Source organism: Bos javanicus, chromosome 7 (genome assembly GCF_032452875.1).
Source record: "Bos javanicus breed banteng chromosome 7, ARS-OSU_banteng_1.0, whole genome shotgun sequence".
Classification (NCBI taxonomy): Eukaryota; Metazoa; Chordata; class Mammalia; order Artiodactyla; family Bovidae; genus Bos; species Bos javanicus.
In genome coordinates this window covers 46,325,607-46,346,915 of record NC_083874.1, presented here as the reverse complement: position 1 = coordinate 46,346,915, position 21,309 = coordinate 46,325,607, and the positions used below count along the sequence as shown (strand labels likewise).

The 21,309-nt window shown below is 50.1% G+C and overlaps 2 protein-coding genes across 22 annotated transcripts in view; one reads left to right on the top strand and one right to left on the bottom strand.

Moving 5' to 3' along the window:
* The window catches only part of LOC133251295 (uncharacterized), a 293,640-nt gene that overhangs the window by 4,283 nt on the left and 268,048 nt on the right, over positions 1–21,309 (bottom strand). For 11 of the 15 annotated variants that reach the window (XR_009737567.1, XR_009737566.1, XR_009737568.1 and 8 more), the window contains one exon: positions 7,055–21,195. The gene's annotated coding sequence lies outside the window, so the exon portion shown is untranslated. Of the gene's footprint in view, positions 1–7,054; positions 21,196–21,309 lie in introns of those variants that run through there. The other 4 variants (XR_009737575.1, XR_009737577.1, XR_009737576.1 and 1 more) reach the window with 4 other exon arrangements.
* The window catches only part of LOC133251293 (core histone macro-H2A.1), an 81,807-nt gene that overhangs the window by 56,819 nt on the left and 3,679 nt on the right, over positions 1–21,309 (top strand). For 4 of the 7 annotated variants that reach the window (XM_061423555.1, XM_061423553.1, XM_061423554.1 and 1 more), the window contains exons 6-8: positions 6,653–6,752; positions 13,316–13,405; positions 15,751–15,925. In XM_061423555.1, coding sequence (XP_061279539.1) covers positions 6,653–6,752; positions 13,316–13,405; positions 15,751–15,925 — 365 coding nt within the window. Of the gene's footprint in view, positions 1–6,652; positions 6,753–8,472; positions 8,564–13,315; positions 13,406–15,750; positions 15,926–18,880; positions 19,071–21,309 lie in introns of those variants that run through there. The other 3 variants (XM_061423557.1, XM_061423556.1, XM_061423558.1) reach the window with 2 other exon arrangements.

Genomic DNA, 21,309 nt, shown 5'->3' with positions numbered 1-21,309 from the left:
CTTGGCTGATTTTTTTTTTTTTTTAATCCTACATTAAAAAGTGTTAAAGGCATGGATTTGAACTTCCATGTAAATTGCATTTAGTTTGAATGTGGTAAACAACTTGGTCCTGAAGCTGCATCATTTTTAAAAGCTCACCGTCAGTTTTCTTTTGCATCTCAGTGACACAGTCCTCCTGCTCACTTCATTGCAAGCCTCCTCCTCCTCCTCCCGCTTCCTGTCACTAATTGCACTCAGGCTCTCATGATGCAATTCCTGTGGTGGACTCTGTGTTCCAGCAAATAACCATTACAGTGTACATTTTATAACCATTGTCTGTATTTTGTATGCATTTTTCAAAGGGAAAATATACGCAGCACTAGTTGTCATCTTAAGGTCTGGGGCTTTGAAAGTTTGTGTAAAATATTTTTTATTGATAAAATTTCAGCACAGCAGTGAAGGCAACCACCTGGGTTTACTTTCACCCTTTAACCTGTCCTTTGGGTAATATATTGAAAGTTAATGTGACCTGTCACCCAGATTGCTTTCATTTGAACTAAAGTGTGAAAACGCTCTGCAATTTAAGGACTAGCTCCAGTGTGCTTTAGATCCCCAATGCTATTAGCCGGGACTTGGAAGCCTGTTAAACAGGTACAACAGTTCAGCCCAGGGGCCACCCTCTCCCTCACTCCTTCCCCTGCCCCACCCTTGGGTGCCTCTTCCTTCCCTGTGTTCTTCTTGCTCTCTCCTGCTGTTTACTCCAAAACCAGCCTCAGATCGGAACTCCTCGCACCCCCTTGCAGGATCCCTACAGTGGCAGTACTTGGCCATACGGTACCTGTGTACACATAAAAATGCTCTTCTTGGCCATGGGATCAGGGCCTCATGTGCTACATATGAGGCCTGGGAGGGAGCCAGCAAAGGCTGTAGATTCATGGCTAGCACTGCTGTGACCGAGCAGCGCCACCTGCTCCATGATGGGTATAGTCTGGCCTCTGACCTCAGGGCAGCACCACAGGCAGGAAAGTACCAGAAAGTACAAATCCAGTGAACACTTACTACACCCGACTTAGGTTGGAAGGGGAAGTCCAAAATGCTGTAGAGAGGCACTGATACTCTAGAGTAATTTATAGGTGTGTTATCTAATACTATATAGGAAATACAGGAAGAAGGAAGCAGTGGGCTTGATAGTAAAGCTAACGTGGCTGTTTGATATCTTGACTTTTGGAGGGAAAGCCTGAAAGGATGGGCTGAGCTGGAGCCCAGTGTAACATGGTCAGCTGTGAGAGAAGGGGCTGAGTGCAGAGCCGGAAGAAACACCCACCTTCTTTCCCGTCCAGCTTCATGACCCGAGATACACACATCCAGGATGAGCTACCCCAGACCCAGTCCTGTAGGCACCCTTTAGCAGAGTAAACTGTGTCTCCCCAAAAGTGCTGTCACAGAGTAAATCAGCATCTCAAGTCAGCCGGGGCACCCTCTTAGAAAATAGTGTCCTTGGAACCCTGAGCCCCTGCAGCGTGAGAAAGGGAGTAAATGTTCCTAGTTAGCAGCATTACTTTGAAGCAGTACTTTCTGGCCCTCTGTTAGTTTTTACTGTTGGGTGCAAATCATGGCATTTAGTGCAAAAGGGGCCTGAGTTGTCAGACTGAAACACAGGAATTTTCACACAAAGCACATTTTAAAATGTCATTAGTACAGGCATTAATTCTGACTTGGATTTTTGGAAATGTTTCAGAAAGGGTACTTCACAGTGATGGCTGTATGGTACCCTATGTTCTACGAGTCTTATTTTCCACCTGTGACGATGACACCAATGCTAGAGTAGTGCAGGCAAGCTGAGGTCAGAAAGGTGGTACTGTGCTCACTACGGTCCTGACAGGCATGGTTGCTAAGCTACTCACAGGAGAAGCTGGCCCAGGGCTTAGGAGCCGGGGCTCTAATTGTTGATGATGATGATGTATTTCACATACAGCTGTCTCAGGAGTAATCACTCTCATTATTCTTTGATTTTACCCAGTGTTCACACACATTGTTGAATTGTTTTCAAAAGGGAAACAGTGCTGCGAATCCGAGTTGACTAGATGTGTTTGCTTTGTGATTCAGTGGAGATTCTCAGCGTCTTTTCAGAGATTTAAAAAGCTTTGTGTTCAAAAGCAGTACCTCCAAGGTGTATTATAAATCTTCGTCAGTGGTGGTAAGTGATGTGGACTTCCCTGGAAGAGTCAGTGTTACTAGAAGCAGCTGGGAAGGCGGTGTCAGGAGGGCTTGTGTGCGTGCCCTCCCCGCCCACACCGCACACTATCAGGATTGCAGCCAAACCCCTGTAGGCTGCTTGAGGCAGGGGTAGGTGCCAGGGGTTTTCTTCCTCGGATCCAGACACCCTAGTCCTGGGGGCTAGGGAATAGTGAAGAGAGAGAGGGCTCTTGAAGCAGCAACATGGAGGAAAGGCCCACCACCACCCGCTTCCATCCTATGGCAGACAGTTGGCTTCTGAGACAGTTTAGGGCACGGGCGATCCCATGCTTTTCCTCCGGCAGTGTCCTGAGTCCTTATCCTCGGGTGGCCCATGCTAGCCTGAAACGCACCAGATGCCACCACCAGGCCTGAGCCTCTGGGGGATTCGGACCAGGCATACCTGCAGGCTGGGCAGCATAGCACAGCGGAGGAAGCCCCTTCACCTGAGAGGCCGGGGTGGGAGTGGGTCCTGAAGCGGGCCCCGGGGACACGTTGTGCTCTGTGAGGAGGTGGAGACAATTCTGTGGAGGACCTCTGCCTCTCCATCCACCTTAGTTGAAGTGGACCCTGGGGACAGGAGAAGAGTTCCATTTTATGTGGCGGATACAGGGAAAGAAGTCTTCTTCCTTGTCCATTGTAAGGGAATGAGAGAGACAAAGCTTGGACTATGACAGTCTATACTCAGTGAGTCACTCAGATAATCTTTAATACTGTTATTCCCTAAAATTGAATTTCTGATCACATATGTTAAAAATAAAAAAAAAGGATTGTACTGCTTCCTTTAGCCAAGGAGGTCATGTCAAGATATCCCAGATGTCCTTCCAGTAGCCCCAAGCCACCAGCTCCTTCCTTACCACAGGCAGGCTGCCTCCCAGCCAGCTCCTGGATGGCCAGGTCAGCTCTGAGCCACCCCAGGTCCCAGCCAGGACAAGGGAAATTTCTGAGCTCTGACCTGTCCATATCCCTGCTTTCAGGGAAGCAGTTTGTTCATCTCATCACAGAGTTGTGTCTGGATGTTTGATGTTCAATCCCAGCTCTGTTTGTGGGCCTACAGAGACCCGAGCACTGTCTTAGACATTGGATGGCCCTCTCTCTGCCTTCAAGGAGCTTACACCTTAACGAGTTCACATCAGAAGTAGACAACAAGGATTCACTAGGCATAACTCCTCGAGGGAAGACTGGGGACCCTAGACATCAGAGGCTGGCTCCAGCAGAGCCCAGTGACCTGAGCATCATCAGGTCCCCAGGGTGGAGGAGATCCTGAAGGACCCTTGGCTCAGTCCCCTTTCCCCAGCCCCATAGCCAGGTGGGACCCCCTTTCTGCTGTATACCTGGTGATGCTCTTTGGTTACTTTCTCCAGTGGCCAGTAGTCTTCACAGATATTTTAAATTCACCATTCTGGGATTTAAAACTTAGTTTTCCATCTTTCCCAATATTAAGATAAGGAAGTGGTCATCTTACTCACATTCCAAGATCATTAACAAGCCTCCCCACTCCCAGAAAATCAGACTCAGCTTGGGAATGTTCACAGTGCCCCAGACATCTGATTTCCCAGCCCACAAACACCCCTGCTCTGCCATGTGCTTCAGACAGCTGGGCATCCCTTTGGGTGAGAGGCCCAAGAGGGTTTGACCCGGGGTGGGTCTTGGGGGGGCGGTCCTGGGATCTCCTACTACTGGACATCTATTCTGGGCCTGCCAGGCCTGTTGGCATATGTCCTCTGCACATCCAGATCCTTTCCAGGCATGTGCATGCGCAGCCTCTACTTGTCCTCCTGTCCAGGGGAGCTTCTGTCCCTGTTCGTGATCAGATGATCAGATCACTGTCGGCTTCTGCACCTGGTCCAGCCTGCCCAAGCCAAGCTGAGTGCCCATGTACCTTTCCAGAGTGCCTGAAGCAATCTGTCCTCTCCCCTCCCCATTCCTCTCCCCGACACAAACACGGACTGGGCCTCCCCCAGGCGTAAACATTTTTAAGAGCAATACTGTTTTGTGGCTCAGCCCCTCACCCTGAGGACTTCTGCTGAGCCTGGCACCTGGCAGAACAGAGTTGGGAAATCAAGGCTCGGATGTGGGTGAGACTGAAGGTGCACTTGGTTCGCTAGGGCTTTTCCATGCTAGGGGCAGTGGCTGCCTGACAGGCAGGATTCTGTGATTCCAAGAAGGGGCTGCTTCCACTCAGAGGGAAGGTGAGCCCAGAGAGAACTCGGAATTCTGTTTGCAACCTCTCCCTCACTTCAGCAAGGCCCTGAAGCCCTATGGTTTCCCCAGAACACCCCTCTCCCTAAAGAGCAGGGGGCAGTTCTCCCCAGGCAGAGGCAGAGACAGGGAGAATCTACCAGGGTCTCCCTGGCTAGTTGAATCAGAGCCCATTGGAAATAGCTGATTTTCCATTGAGGCATTTCTGAATACAAATCCAGAAGCATCTATACAATTGGGGGGAAAAACAGCATGAGTTTTAAAGATTTAAACATGTATGACTTTAAAACAAACCAAAAAAAAAAAAAAATCTCTCAGATGTCTTTAAAGCGTATTCACCCATAAAACCAAGTGGACTGTTTCCCCTGCTCACCCCCCCTTTCTCCTTTCCATTCCTCCTGCTAGAACCTCCTGCTGCTTCACACAGTGTGAGTTTTTATTTTCGGTGGAGGGAGCAGGGAATATTGGCTTAATTTGAGCTTTTATAAACAGCTTTTGCTTGATGTCATATGCAATACGTACATGATACATAATCAAACCCTTTGCCTTGTCCTGAAGCTTCACTTGCCTTACTCTGAGATCACACCCCACCCACACCCCTTCCCCTTGAGCACAACCATGAGTATCCTCGCCCCGATGCCATCCCCTTCTGTGCCTCTGTCCTGGCACCAGGGCCCACATATGCTTCTGAGTGGGTCAGTATGTGAGGTTGCCTCAGTGGACATCCTCCAGCTGCAGGAACATCAGGGCCCCCGATCACCCTGCAGTGCTGAGAATCACACCGCAGAAAGTGTAAGTGGAGAGAACTTGGGCTTCTTCTCCCTTTGAGCCCTAACTAAAGATGGGCCTCCCTTCACTGTGGTGAGGTCTAGCCAGGGTCCTTCCCTGGCCATAAGACCAGTTCATTTCCACAACTTTTAGTCTAAGCAGGTCCCTGTTTTGAGAATCTGCTTATTGCTTCTGGGAATCAGAAATGGGGGGCAATATTTCTATAGCTTATAGAATGCCAGGGTTTGGTTTGTTTGTTTAGTTTTGTTTGCACAAAATGGTCTGGCCCCAGAAATTCAGTCACTTGGAGCTTGTGGCCAGGAGCATCCCGGCCGAGTGTCCGCACACGGCCCTTTCCTGGGGGGTGAACGCCTGCCCCACCTGGGCCCAGGGGGTGTGGTCAGCTCCCCGAGCCAGGCTTGCAGTTTGTCTTGGTCAGCAGCTCCTCTGGGGGCCGCTTGGGCATGGCTCTCTGTGCAGCTGGTCGGAATTTCTGTCACTGAAGAACAGCCATCTTCCCTGGGAGAGAGTGAGCACTCCGCTGCAGGCCCTTGGGCCTGAGAGCAGGAAGGGGAGTCCTGGGTCAGCTCAATCCCCCTGCACCTCTGACAGCCAGTCTAGAACGTAGATTCCTCTCAGAGTGAGGGTTGCTGTGGCACCAGAATAGCAGCGGGGAGGCAGGACATGCAGTGGCGCTTTACAAGGACTCGGCTGGTGGGATATTCATAAAAGTCACTCAAGGAAAACACTCTACCCATTGCGCCTCAGAGTAGCCTCACCAACAAGTGAACCCAGTTTAAAAGACATACTGTCTTGATGGAGAACTGCTGTGTTTCTTCCTGGGTTTGGCCAGATCTTCAGCATCACATAGCTAACAGGCATATAAAATTAGATATTACTAAATAACAGACCATTCTTGCTCCTCACCACCCCCGAGCAGGGCACGGGAGCCACTTAGCCAGTGTTCACAGTGACATGAAGAGCCTGAGAGACCCATGGCCGCTTGGAAGAGAATGGCAGAGCTGCTAGGGGTTTGCCCAGACCAGCTAGGACTTCTGCAGCATCCCATTGCTCAAAAATGAGGATGGCTCCATATACCCCCTGACCCTACCCAGCCCTGAGGAGTTGACTCTGGGTCCTGACAGCTGCTGTACCTTGGCACCCAGATCTTGGCACCCACCTTTTAAACGAAGGTAGACCCCCTCAGTCTGACTTGGCTTAGGCTTCCCTTTGGCCCCAGGCATCACCAAACAGGTTCTAGACCCTCAGCCTAGCTTGCTTCTTTTTAGCATCCTGAGTGGCATTTGAGTCTTTTGTTTGAAACGGATTCATTTTAGCCAGAGTCCCTCTTCCCCTTTATGCCTAGTGCACCTGGAGTATCCCCTGCCCTTCATCTATATCCCAAGGCTCCCATCTCTGTGACTTCCCAGCTGTCCTGTTATTTCCCACCTCATGCTTTTCTTTTCAGCTGAACCTTATTCACAGTGAAATCAGTAATTTAGCCGGCTTTGAGGTGGAGGCCATAATCAATCCTACCAATGCTGACATTGACCTTAAAGATGACCTAGGTAATTGGGGATGGGGTTTGGCACCATCAGCTGTCAGTTGAAAAGTTATGGAATCCAGAATTTAGGCTCTTCATCTTCTCAAATTACAAATGGTCAAACTAAATTCCCAAAACCGAGATTAATATTTGAGAGTAGACAATGTCTACTTACTCTAAGCCCTTCCAACTGGGAATGATGTGATTATGTTTTGTTAAGCCCTATTGGCTGCTTTCCCCTTGATTATAAATATATTGCCATCTAAATTCTCTTCCATAATGATCACACTGACTGCTGGTTACTTTGGGGGGGATTTTTTAAAACTGTGGTTTTTGTTTTGTTTTTTTTTTTAAGAATTGAAACATCTCAGGTCACTACAAAATGAGTTTCTCCATTTAAGCCTTAATTAGAAATGACAGTTAAAGCATGAAAACACTTGAGAAGGGAGACGGTTAAGCTGCACATCAGGATATTATTAGGTATCTTTCATCCACCAGCAAATTGGATTCCCCCAAATTTACCACGTACTGCCACTTCAACTTTTCCTACAACTGAAAACAGTATATGACTGGGTGCCACCTTCATGAATTATTTGGCTTGAGATGATATTAGAGAGAAGGCACTCATTCTCTTTCTGAGTGAGTTCCTCCAGAGGAAAACTATGCCAGAGCTGTGGAGTCCCTGTCCAGGAGGGTGGACGGTTCAGGACAAGCTGAGAGGTAGCCCTCAGGAGTCCCACTCTGTGGTCTCACCTTTGCAGAGAGGAGCCGTCGGCTCAGGGCACAATGAAGGCTTCTATCTCCTTAGCTGTGAGCCTTGCGGGGGCAGCAGGCGCCCACCAAGGCAGCCGTATATCTGATACTGACTTAGGTATGTTTTGTGTGCCTTTAGCGCTCATTTTTGGCCACCTTTGTAAGATGGCAGATTTCTTTACCGGGAGAGACGCCCATGCCAGAGCCCAGGCCCGACCCACACAAACTGGGTGCAGTAATGGGCTGAAGACGTGAAAACTGGGACTCAAAAATGCCCTGCTTGAACTTGTTTTCCAACTGCCTTAAACAGATACTTTCTTTTTTTAGGGGGAAAAAAAAGTGCCCACAAGCTAGAAAAGGTGAGGATTCATCTATTCACAATATACATAAAAACAAGATTAGAATAAGAGGTAGGCCTAGAAAAATATTTTTACACATCTAAGGGGAAGAATAAAGAATAAAAATTCCTCTGTGCACACCTATACTGTTTTCTCCGTTTTCAAGAAATGTCCCTTGAAGGTAGACAAAATGATGAACTTCACAGGAATAAAAATCAAACCCTAAACGGTGACTGCTGCCGAGAAAATGGAGAAACTTGTTGTTTTGGTCGGCCTGATAGTCCACATTTAAAAAAAACCAGATGCCATGTTTTAGTAGCCTTCTCAGTGGGGTGCCAGTCTTACAGGCTTTTGCGAAGTGAAACGGGGCATTCGTTGTTCTTTCTTTTAACCTTTGGAAATGATCTCGTGTGTGTTTCTCTTTTTTTGGACCTGTCATTCAAATGTTTAATTTAAACATGTCACATTTGATATCCCTCCCCTCCTCCGCTCACCCCCACCCACACGTGCGCACACCTCGTGGACTGACTGCCCTTTGGCTCGTATGTTGGAATCGACCAGGTAGGCCAGCCCTGCCACTGGGGCCTTAGTAAATGTGCCTGTGCGTGGGTCTCGGTCCAACACAGTTGATATACATTTGTTTACCTGTTATAGTTGCAAGTTGTACAGGCTGACATTGCCTCGATCGACAGTGATGCTGTCGTTCACCCGACAAACACTGACTTCTACACCGGTGGTGAAGTAGGTAATGCCTAGCCGGGTGCTGCCGAGTGTGTGTGTGCATGGTCAGTCGGCCGCCGCAGACAGCTTGATCCTTTGACAGCTATGCAGGGCTGCATTCATTTCACACTTCCAGCTGTCCTGACCTTCCCCGGGTCTCCCGTCCCCGGGTCATGAATGCGAGAAGTACAGCTAACTGTCAGCCAGGCTACATCATGCCGCTCCCAGCTGGGCCCACTTCTGGTTTGGAAACTGGTTCAGCAACATCATGTCCTCACTTGCTTCCTAAGGCACAGCTTTAAGCTGCCAGGGGGATGCAGCCCAATGCGCTGCGTGGCATCCATGACCGCTTCTGTGTCCTTCTGTGGACCAGACATGCAGCAACGCCTGTTCACAGGTCTGTGTCAGAAGCACACTCGTTCCTGACAGTGGCCTTCAACTTTAAGTGCACGCTGGGGGAACTTGACAACCCTCTCCCACTCTCGTGTTCTCAGACCTTAAGTGCACGAAGGTCCCCTCATTCTGATCTTGTGTTTCTAGACACTCTTGAGAAACACTCTCCTGGACCCAGAGAGCCCCTTCCTCTCCCCAGCAGCTGACCCACATGGTGGCATCTGGCACTAAGTAGCTGGCATCTGGCCCTAAGTAGCTGTGGGTGGGGCAAGGCAGAGTGAGCAGACTGGCATAGACAGTGCCCTGCTGTACCAATGTGTTGAGGGGCTTCTGTAATGTGGGTGTGAAGGCATCGGGGAGTGATGGCAAAACAGCGCAGGTTTGGAGCTAGGTAGGAGGTAGGATCCTGAATCCTAACCTTACCATCTCCCAGATTTGGGGCCTCGGCAAGTCACCTGACTCCTCCTCAGTGCCTCGGTTTCCCTGTCCATAATAGTGTGAACAATGAGAACTGTGTTGAATCACGTTAAGTCACGTAAGCGAAGCACCACGCCTCACGTCTGGCTCGTGAGAGGGGCTCGCTGTTGTCGTCTTGCTCTCAGGTGCACGTATGACTCTTACGTAAGCGTGCTGATCCTGAGAGCAGCATTTCTGAGTGTAGACTCCAACACCAGCTTCCAAAGAGAATTGGCTACGTTTCTATTAAGGACAGAAGTGAAGTCATCTTGAAGGATGAGGCTGTAGGGATCTGCATGAGTGTCCCAGACACTAGCAGCACAGCAGTTTAGCAATCTGTAGCTGTCCAACTCTGCTCAGTGTCAGTCACAAAGCCCGCTGTTCACAGTCAGCCCCAGCCACTGGGATTTGGGCTGATTGCTCTCCTGGGCATTTTGGATTTTGGATGAGGATGGAAAGACAAACTGGATGGAAAGTCGGGATTTGCCAAACCTGCTAGGCCGAAATGAAATCAGGCTGTAGGCAATTAAAATAAACTCCCCTTTCTCAAGATTTTGGAGGAGTTTAAGAGCTCCTAAGTCAGGCAGCTTAAGCGAAAGATACTTCCTTTCTTAACCAAGTGAAAACTTGATGGGAGGGAAGTACTGATTTGGAGGAAAATAAATAAACAAACAGCTAAGGGCTTATCTTTTCAGCCAGGATTGGCTAAAGCCTGGGTTCATCCTGCCGTCCCAGACTTTGGGTGAAATGGAAATTATGAAACTTGCTGGGCAAAAAAATCTTGCCCAGGGGAGAGAAAGGAAGGGCCAGCCTGCTGCTGCTTGGGAAGTCTTTCCTCAGGATTAGCCACACCAGGAGGTGGAGCTGGAGGTTTTGAGGCCAACAGGGGCCAGCAGGGGTAACAGGCAGAGCCAACTGTCCCCACCCCACAAGAGCTCAGTCCTTCATAAACCATGAATGGAACTGGTCTCCTTGAATAATGACAGGGCTAGTGCTTTTCTCTCTGACACACATGCCCTTAACTCACTCATGTGCACAGGGCAGGGAAGAGTAGCCTCAGTGACATGTAATTAACCTGGGTCTGAGAGCTCTGCCAAGGCTACCTGGCACGTCACTCCCAGACACTATCAAAACAGGTCCAGACAACCTGACTGGCCAAGGAGCAAGACTGTACCAGGACTAGAACTCAGGGCTTCCAAAGCCCACCTCTGTGCTTTTTCTCTGAACCAGTCCAAACTAGAACTGAACCCAGATCTCTTACAATACCAAAATAATGGTCAACCAGATTCACACATGGTCTCAATTGGTTCCAGCTCCCACTTTGATGTGTGAGAGGGGAAAAGAGGAAGCAAGGATGTAATCACTCCACTTCTCATATTTGGTGTGAATTCCCGAGTCCCGAGACTGCTGGAAGAAGGAATGCGAGTGCAGGAATGCTTAGCCCCAGTGATTAACTTTTACCCATCAAAAAGTTCTTTCTAACAGTGAAATAGACCACAGGCTGAGCCTGACATTTGTCCAAGCCTAAATTTTTGCTTAGGCTGTTTTGAACACTGATACTTATGCCTGCTTTCTAAGCATGAAATAATGTTCTTGTTCTCATGGGAGTAACACATGTTTATGCTTGGGGGCAAATAAGCCAATTGCTTTATGATTAACCCTGAAGTTAAGCCTAAAAAGCAAGAGTCTTACATTAAGAGTGTTGACAATACAGTTGAAATGGGCCTGTTTCTTGTTAAAAAGTACACGTGTGTCTACATGAACATGTGCATACATATGTGTGTGTAGGAGTCAAGTCCTGACCGGGTTGATTGCCTGCAATCTAGGATTCAATTTTTAAGTTTGGGAAATGCATTAAGTGTAATTTAACGTGCAAATTTCACTTCTAATTAAAGCAAGATTTAATTATAAGTAAAAATTTTAAAGTAAACACTCTTCCTAAGATAAAACACCTTTAATTATAAATCAGCCCATTTTCTTAAATTTTCTATTTCAGAAAGGTGTCAGTAGTATCAATACAGCACTGATATTACCTTCCAAATTTCCCATTCCTCGTAAAGAGTAGGAAGACTAGAGAATGCGTCCTGAAATAGTCCTGCCTAGAGCATGTTCGTATCCATCCCTCAAGCTGGAGGATGGATGAGGAGGGAAGGCCAGACCAGGTGTAGTTGGTCAGCAGTGTTTGGGATCCAGCGACTTTAGACTTCAGATTCATTTCTCTCAGTTGCATGGATGTTTCGGGTGATCCTGTAACTGGGCCTCACTCACCTGGGTTGTAGCCTCAAACTCTGCACTTCCCGGTGGTTGAAGCTGAGCCATGAGGCCCAGGCCTGCTCCCCTAAGCCCACTGGGCACTGTCCTGGATGCTGAACTTTGTCACAAACACCAGAGGCCGTTGCCGCTGTCAGTGAAAGTCTCTGAAGCGGGCAGACGTGTTTCACCTCTGCACGCCTCTGCCATTTAAAGCCCACTTCACTGCTTTCCGGCACAGGTGAAGGCTTGTGGGCAGTGCGGGCTAACGAGGAGGGGCACTGGATCCCACCTCAGGGATCCCACATTAATCTGTCTGAAAGCCAGGCCTTCCCCTAGCTGAGAGCTCCTCATGGATGATGGCCTGCTGCTCACAACCATTCAGGCCCCCAGACTTCGTAGAGTGGGCGGCTTATAGGCGGTGCTTGCCAGTAGCCCTTGTGCTGACTTATTTGTGACAGTGCCCAGGCCATCTGCTTTTCCTTCTAGACACTTCCTGGGGTTACTTCACCCCTCCACAATAACATGCTAATGAGGCAGGTTTCTCTAAGATAATCAGACCTAGTCATTCCAGGGTGAATCCAAAGAGAATCTGGGCTGGTGCATCCCAGTGCACCCTGACTGACCCATAACAGAATATGCCGGGGGCACCTGGAATTTTCCATGACAAACGGTGAATCTTAAGGGGAGTATTTTATCCTCTTGTGAGGAATGTACTTTAAAATGTGCACAGCTGAGGAAGCAGAGCTTAGGGAAGACCGAGGCCCCATGCTGGCCAAACTTAAAAGGATGATTCTGAGTGCTTCTCCCTAGTGAGACATTTAACCCACAGACCTTATTACAGGTGTCGATAATCATATTTGGGAACTTGGCTTTCATAGGAGGAATTGATTACTTAGTAAGTACCCTAATTTAAGAAGAAGTGCTCCCCAAATCCCATTTGATTTTTAAAATCTGGTCCTGAACAGACATCCTTCTTTCCAAGCTTTAAGTTCATCTTTAAGCTCTGTTTCTGATGTTGCCCTCCTTTACCTAAAACAATTCTGAGTCATTAGTGTGATTAAGGAAATACTGTCTGAGGCCTTTTTTTTTTTTTTTTTTTTTTTAATTCACACATGACACCAAAGCTGCAAAATAGAAACTAAGCGTGGTAGTAGGGCTAGCCCAAAGGTGGCCAAATCTGAATGCTTTCTTCTGGGCCTGCTGCCAAGAGGAGAGCTAGCTGCCTGATGGGGGCCTGCTATGCTTCCTCTAAAACCTCCTTATTTGGGGGTTCTCCCCAGAGACAGGGAAGAAAATCCAGGGGGAGGCATCAGCCTTGGAAGCCAGCACCATCTGGTTTCTCACGCTGGTGGAAAGCATGCGAGACAGGCGTGCTTGCAGAGAACAGGCGTCGCCTTCACATCTCTGGCACATCCAGGGTCACCCCGTCACCCCCACATAAAGGGGCAGCAGAGGTGGCCCAGTGACCAGCCGTGCAGAGTGGTGACTGGCTGATAGTGCATCTCTTCTCAGTTTCACTTTTCTGACTCAGCCACAGCTTTGTTCCTATCTTGCAGCTGCCTGGGAATTTAGCTGGTCAGATCATTTTTAGTATGTAATCATCTGACATGCTAAGTGTCTGTGTGTGCCCTGGGACCCGGGGATGGCGATCTGACCTCGCCCTGTTCTTGTCTAGGAAACACGCTAGAGAAGAAGGGTGGCAAGGAGTTTGTGGAAGCTGTCCTGGAACTCCGGAAAAAGAACGGGCCCTTGGAAGTAGCTGGAGGTGAGGAGGGGCAGCACCCTGCTTATCTGGGAGTGGTACATGCTGTATCATGGAAACCATTTTACAGGACAGATTAGAATTCAGAGGTGTATGGGTGTCTCCGAGATGGAGGCAGAAGAAAGCCTGGTAGACTTTTTATCACACACTAATTGTCAGGAGAGTTAAGGGTTGTGAAAATTGCCTTTCTAAAGTTTTTTCCTTATTACTTAAAATAGCTTCTAAATGTTTGATGTCTAGTCCTCAAATTTTAAGCAGTTACAGAAGCCAAACTTGGCAAATCTGAGAGCTGAGAATTATAGTGATACTGAGCCATCTGCAAAATTGCTGATGAGAGATGCAAATGAATCATTTCCATTCAGCCATCTGTGTTTTTAATGGGAGTAATATAAATACACATCTCTCATTTGCCAATTATACCTTTCCTGATAAGAGGGGTAAGAAAATGAAGTGTGAGATGAGGAGAATTACTGCTGAGAACTCAAGGCAGGGCACTGCTCCCTGCTGCCAGCCTGGACTGGGGGATTTTAGGTGGACACAGGGTTTCCTGAGCACCTGAGAGTCAGGACAGGGGGCAAGGCTGACTCACCCACCAGCTGTGTGAGAACAGACCATTCCCTTCCTTTCTCTCTGGGCTCGTTTCCTCTTCTTACTAGATGGTTCCCCAGTGCCCATTCCACATCCTATTTATGATTTTTAAAATGAATCTTAATTAAGTATGGGCATCAGTGGTTCCTAGGTCACACCCACACAGCCTTCTCTGAGGGTCCCCCAGGCCTTACGCCTCCTTCCTCAGTGCCTGCACATGAGCGGTAATAAGAGGGTGGCATTGCATTTGACCTCTGCTCTGCCAGTTCATTTCAGTTTTGCCTGCAAAGGGCAAGGCACTGAAGAGAGTTTGTTGGGGCACAGTTACCAAGCTCTTGCAGGAAGTTGCCCTTGGAACTGCCCACACTGAACAGGGAGGACACGCACAGCATAAAGCACCCAGCCAGGGGCTCCTGGCCTTTCCTCAGTCCCCTCCTGGCGCCTCTCTGTGCTAGCCCGGCGTCCTTCCCATTGGTACTTCAGTTCAAGCCCATTTGGTGGCCCTCAGCAGGAGGTGTGATGAGAGGGGGGCCCTGATGCTGCTACATACCATCGTAGCTGGTGACAGAGGAGCCACAGCTGGTGCCAACCCATTAGACTTAGCACAACTAAAGGTACGTTTGCTTGTTTCCAAAAATGCGAACACATTTTGATCTTTATTCTGAGATCTATTTTAGAAAATGTTTTAAAATATTTTTAAGTATGAAGGAAATAGATAATCACTGCTAACAGAGGTTTTATCTTTTCCAAGCATGGTTTAGCAGTTACTTCTCATGTGGGCAGACCTGTGAATTAAGTCCCACGGTGTCAGTCAAGCCCGCAGTTCTTGAACCAGTCAGCAGAGCCAGGACTCAAAGTCAGACCTGTGACTTTGGGTTCAGACTGTTGCTACTGCATGAGACACTTCTCACAAATCCCTCTTCTCTGGATTCTGCTAGTCAAATAGCAGACCCAGTAACAACCAAGACCCCTGGATAGCACTTGGGTGTTCTTCACAAATTGGGTTTAGGGAACATTTGATCAAAAAGGTTTGGGTGTCTTAGTGGAACGGTGGATGGAGACGTGAGTGTGCTCCTGTACAGAAATCTGGCAGGCAGCATTCATCAGACGCCTTGGTTCTAGAACCACCTTCTTTGCGCTGCAGCTTTTGGGATGGGAACCCTGGTACATGCTCTGGGAGCCAGGGGCTGACCTGTCACATTTCCTGGTGGGAGCATACCCAGACCACTGTCTTTAGCTGGAGAGAGGCTTCTCCTAGGAGAGGAAGAGAATAAGATGGGAAACGGTTCCATCCTAAAAACACAGTCCAATTAATTCTGTCAAAACCAGCAGGATGGGTCGGTCAGGGAGAAGACTAGAACAGCAGACATGCTATTTACTTTCCCAATAGGTTTATTCTGAACCATGTCTGAGAGATTTATAGATACATCATAATTAAATGCACATGAATCCACTTGAGGGAAAGGCGGTTGGAGACCCCAGAAGGCAATTAATTGGAGGCTACAAACATTCTGACACATTTGGTCAAGTTAGATGGTTAACGCTCTGCCTTCTGGGAGGGTAGGGAGAGTGTTTACTGTGACCTTAGCTAAAGTTCCTGATGGTGATGCATCCTAACGCCGGCTTCCCAGGTGTGGGGGTGGACGTCCCCCTTAGAGGGAGGAGGCTCTGGGGCCACGCGTCTGGGGGGATGTGCTGAAGAGTGGTCCTTGCGCTTTGTGTGGGAACCCCACTCACTGCTCCTCGCTCATCCCCTGCAGCTGCTGTCAGCGCAGGCCATGGCCTGCCCGCCAAGTTTGTGATCCACTGTAACAGTCCCATCTGGGGTGCAGACAAGTGTGAGGAACTTCTGGAGAAGACGGTGAAGAACTGCTTGGCGCTGGCGGATGACAAGAAGCTGAAGTCCATTGCCTTTCCATCCATCGGTAGCGGCAGGTAAGGGCATATGGCGCCCTCCCTGGGGTGTGTGGGCCACACTGGCAGAGAGCTCCGTGCACACGCTCAGCTGAGGCTGCGTCCAGCACTCTCTAGGCAAAGCCCCTTCCCTGTGGGATTCCCGAGTGTTCTCCACCCTCCTCTCTACCTGTGTCTCACTGCCCTGCGCATGAGGTGGATCTGACTGGGCAGGTACGTGAAACAGGGCTGACCCCTCTTCCCAGCCCTGAAATCTCCCCAGGGAGACTTACAGAGGTTGTGGGGAACAGTACAACTGCCCCTGAGACAGACACACAACCCAGAGCGGCAGCCCTGGAAGGGTGGAGTTGTTGAACCTCTAATGAGGCAGGTAGGACTCAGCCACAAGCCCCCAACCACAACCCCCCGACCCCAGGTGGTACACCCCAGATGTCAGCACATAGCCCGTAAGGTCCCTGCCTGTCAGCAGCACTGCACTCGGGCTTGGGCCTGGCTAACCAGCCGAGTGATAGCAGGCAGACGAACCCCGCCTTTGGCTCTAACCCCCTACCCTGTAAAAGAAACGTGATCGTCCCCTTCATCATGCAGCATCTCAGGACCGCTCAGACATTAAGGTGCTCTCTGAAAAGAGCATGCTTTGAGAACTCTGCCATGAAGAAGGTGGGATGGCTGCCTCTGAGGCTGTGTCTCACTGCCTGTCACATCTCCAGGCTCCTCCCTCCCCAGGGTCTGAGCCTCAGGCCTCTAGAAGCCTCACCCTCTGGACAGGGCACAGTAGCAAGTGGAAAGTGGCCTTCAGAGCTGCTACAGCCCAGGGCACTGTGTCGGCAGGTATCAGTCCCTGGGGCATCCTGCGCACATGGAGAGCCTTGCAGGGTCTCTGCCATCAGTGCCTCCCAACACCTGAGGAAGGCGGGCTGTGCAGTATAGCATGGGTCCAGCACACTGACGCCCCGTGATGCGGCCAGCTACACTGTCCTCCTGGGCCAGAACCGTTCTTTGTGCACATAGAAAGCTGCTCTTCTCAAACATTCCCCTTCCAAACCCACGAGGAGGACAGAGAGTGGACTTGGCTGGTTGTACCCTTGTGCAGACCTTGTAATGCTGCTTCCCTGAACAGTGCCATCACTGAGGGGCCCACAGCCCACGTGCCAGAGCGGTCCTGGGATGTCTGCTTGAGCGGAGCTTAGCCACTATACGCAGAAGGCCTTGCCTGTAGGCAGACAGGCACCGTGTGCCAGGGTCACAGTAGTCACACCAGAGGGCCTGATACGGGAAAACTGTTCCCCGGAGCCTCTGCCTCTCCCCGTCCCTCTCCAGCAAGGACAGAAGCAGCATCCCCCTCCTGGAGCTGAGCTATGGCTGCCACACCTCCCCTCGGGCCCTGCAGTTCTGGGCAGTGGGAGGGGGCACAAGGGCAGAAGCGGGCTCTCTTCTGGGGCTTACTAGCGACGCTGGTGTGTGGGAGGAGGGACCCTGCACAGAGGACAGGGGAACGTGCACGCCGCCCCAGCCTCGAGTCCCCGTGCCCACCCTGCCCCGTGCTCTGGCCCCATCAGCTCCAAGTGCAGGTACGTCCAGAACGCACGCCGTTGGTGTTTTGGATTGTTGTCTGTCTTTCTAGTTGCCATACGTCTTCATTCTGTTCTCTTCTGCCAGAAGCAAAACTTGACCATCATTTTAAAAGCCAATACCATGTAAATACACATTGAAAAGAAAGCAAAGCTGACAGAGCTAGAGCATCTAACAGCCCTTTTGGCTGGTTCTAAGAGCACCCGGCAGACACGCACCCTCCATAAAGCAGTCAGCAAGCACCCAGCAGTGAATTTCCCCAGGGACTGACCCTACTCAGTCCCAGAGCCCTTGCAAGTTTTTTTTTTTTTTTTTTTTTTTACAACGTGCTCTTGGATCTGAGCATAATTAGCCAGCTTCCTGCTTCTCCCACTTACCCATCCTCCCACAGAAATTCTGTTATTTGGCATGGCTGTGTGACCTTTGGGAAGTGAATCACCCTCTCTGTCCCTGGCCTGCCTTATCAGCTAGTGAGGCTAAGGGACTGCCCTTCCTCACAGACGGTTCTAAGGCACAGTTAATTAGCGTTTCGGATGCACTTTGATCTACTCTGATGAAAGGTGCTTCCGAGGAGAGAAGCAATAGAGGAGTCTTTATTGGAGGTAATAATTTCACGCTCCTTCATATGACTATTGGGAAATTTTTAATTGAAGCATAAAAGTCATGCCCATAAAAAGAGCATCTGTTATTACAAACTTATTTACATTTTTCACGGAGTAAAATGTTTTAAAAAATAATCAGTTGAAAGCTTTTAAGAGGGCAGAATGCCAAAGACAAGCACATGTGCATTGCCGCCTGGCCCCACATCTGTGGGGCAGACCTTGCCCCACAGAGCCGTGTAAACAGCTGCCCTCCCTTTCATGAGCAGAGAATGGGATTACACCAGAGCTGGCCAGTAAATCACAGTGGGGTTTAGGAGGGGAAATAAAACAGCTTGTTTGTGGCATCCAGTGTCTCCAGCATAAAAGTCATGCTGGAATGAAAACAATATAAATGCAAACATGTTGGTGAAGGGCTGTGGGATCACTTTCTCTCAGCCAAGGCCCGGTGTCACGGGCATGTGGAGGCTGACCACACCCCTGCACTGCCTTCCTCCAGCCCCTAAGAGTAGGAGCCAATCCTAGAGCCCACTGAAGGCAAATGAGACCCACAGTGTAGCCCTGGGCTCGGGAAACCGCCTCTGGCCCTCCTGTCCTTGGGCATCCTGCTCACAGTATTTATGGATTCCCCCCGACTCCCTCTGCTCTGTTTGATATTAGGGGACGACCCCTCTCCGGAGGGGCAGCACTTGGGGAACAGCTAGTGTGGGGCTTTGATTAAACTCTCCTTAGATTTATGAGCCTAAAAAGGAAAGCCAGTGTGTTTTCTTCAAACTACCATTTATGGCTGTTCATTGAGTTTCAGGAGTGATGCTAAACCTCCTATCTGCAGTATCCTCACAGCAATCCCACAAGGTGAGCAGCACTGTTAATTCAACTCAAAGGCAAAGGGGAAGCTTAGAGCGGTTAAGTCACTCACCAGAGGTCACACAGCATGTACTTGCAGAGCCAGCATTTCATCCAAGGCCCTTGGCTTCAGTGCTCTTGATATTAGGCACATGGAACCCCCACCTAGTGTCCCCTCTGGTCAGCCTTGCCAGAGGATCACACCACTCCTTGCGCACTCTCTGTGGGAGATTTTAGACAACCTTGGAAACACTGCTTGGAATTCCCTGACCTGCCCAGCCACAGCATCAGCCTCCCTGCTCCCTGGGCATGGGCCTTAGAAGACAAATACAAAGAAGAGACAAACTCTATTGGGGAGAATTACTTACATGAGCCCTGAAGAGAAGGTAAGAGGCCTCTGGGGGGGTTGTGTTGCCCTGGCCTCTCTCTGGCTTTGGAGGCACTGCGTTGGATGCCAATGCCTTCTGAATTTTAGCTTCACCTTCTTGTAACCTACTGCTCTCAGCTCAGACCCTGAGAGCCTGGTCTTTACCTCTGGATAGAGTTGTCTCTGGTTGGAGAGTTATTCAAAGCCAGATAGAGCACAGGAAGGCCCAGGAGCACAGTGTGAAGTAGACCTACTCCCAGCAGACGGGATCCACATGGGGCGACAGACACTCTGCCCGCATCACCCAAGCTACCCTGCCATCTTCCAAACAGCCGAGGCAATTAAACAGGTGGCCTGGTCTGTGAAAACCAGAGTCCATCTAGAAGCCACTTTTGTTCTTAGCCTTCAGGCTTGGGCCTCTAGTCTTTGCCCTCCAGAAAATCCACCTGGGCTCTCCAGCTCCCAAGACACAGCCTCTCCCCACAGGAATCTCTGGGTCCCTGGTCAGCCTCTTCAGCACTGCCCCTGGCCTGCAGGCCTGCCTTACCAGGCCTGGAGGCCAAGCTCACTGGAAGCAGGGACGCCTGGCAAAGCCCTAAATGAAGAGGGGCTCAGCCCAGCTGGAGGCAGGAAACCCTCTTCTGTGAACCCGAATCTCTGCCATCCAGATGGGACAGTGGACAGGAAACCAGTGTGTACAGACAGCCCCCAGCCATCACCGAGCAGGTGACCTGGGAGGGCACCACACGGAGGTAGCCCATGGAGTCCACTTGCAACAGTCATGGAGACTGAGGCCTCAGACACAACTGGAGTGACTTCAGGGAAGCTTAGACACCTTCTTAGTCTGGTCAAGGCAATAAAAAAGGTCAAAGTGGAAGATAAACTCTCTGAGGGGTGGGAAGCCCTTTCTCACAAAGCACCTTAAGACACTGAGGGGCCACATGGAACATGGGGGGCTCCCAGCTCTCAGGGAAGCCCACCTGCATCCCCATCGTCAGCACCACGCAGAACCTGCTTCCTAGTGGAGGAAGCTTGTGCTGAGAGAGGTCGGCACGATTCAGACTGGGATCTGATTGGAGTGGGAGCCCGTGTCCACCCTCACTCTAGAAGCGGTGGCAACTGGTCTCAGCCAGGAGGCAGACACAGCGCGGCAGCGGTAGAACAGAGTGACTGGAGAGGAAGACCCAGCCAAGCAGAGAGGCAGCGGTTATTCCACCCACGAGGGAGCCCAGCCAGCCAGCCAGCAACTAAGCCAAGAGATGAGTGAGACACACAGAGGTGAGCACCTCTCTCTAAACTGGTCGGAGCTGCACCAGGAGGGCGATGGAGCCCCTGCCCACACCACAGCAGTCAACGGCTGACGGCCCTCCACGAGAACTGGATGCTGCAGGCCTGGACGGCGGCCCTCTGGGTGCCTTGACTACAACTTTGTCAGCAGAGACAGCAGCAGTCACCCAATCCCAGCTGTCACAGGGCCTGGGAGGCCATTTCCCACCATGTGTACCTTTAGAAAGACCCTGTTCCCACTTTATAGGTGACACTATTGATTGAGGGCTCTGTGTAGTGTCTTGTTCAATGTGCACAGCCTCTCCAGGTAATAAATACTTGATTACCCGCCTTATTTCACCAGGTGGGGAAACAAGGCACAGAGCCAGGGCCCAGACTCAAGTCCTGTGGGGCTCCAGGCTGCTGCGTCTTACACATTCCATTCCATTACAAATACTTCTAAGTGTGCCTACTAGAAATTGTTTTGAGGCCGTACCTGAAGACAAGAGGAAAGCTGCTGCCACCTCCATTCCTTCCTGGTGGCCTGTGTGGTCCAGAGTGGCCACAGTCCCAGGGCTGGGTTTCTTCTTCAGGCTGTGACTGCCTCGGACACAGGTCTGCGTTTGTCAGCAAGAGGTCTCCTGGAAACAGATCATGTTCATAGTCACCCAACAGCAACCTTGCAGGACAAGCCAGATCAGCCTGTGCTCCCTTAACAGTGGGGCATACAGGCCTGGGCACTGTAGCTCTATGAC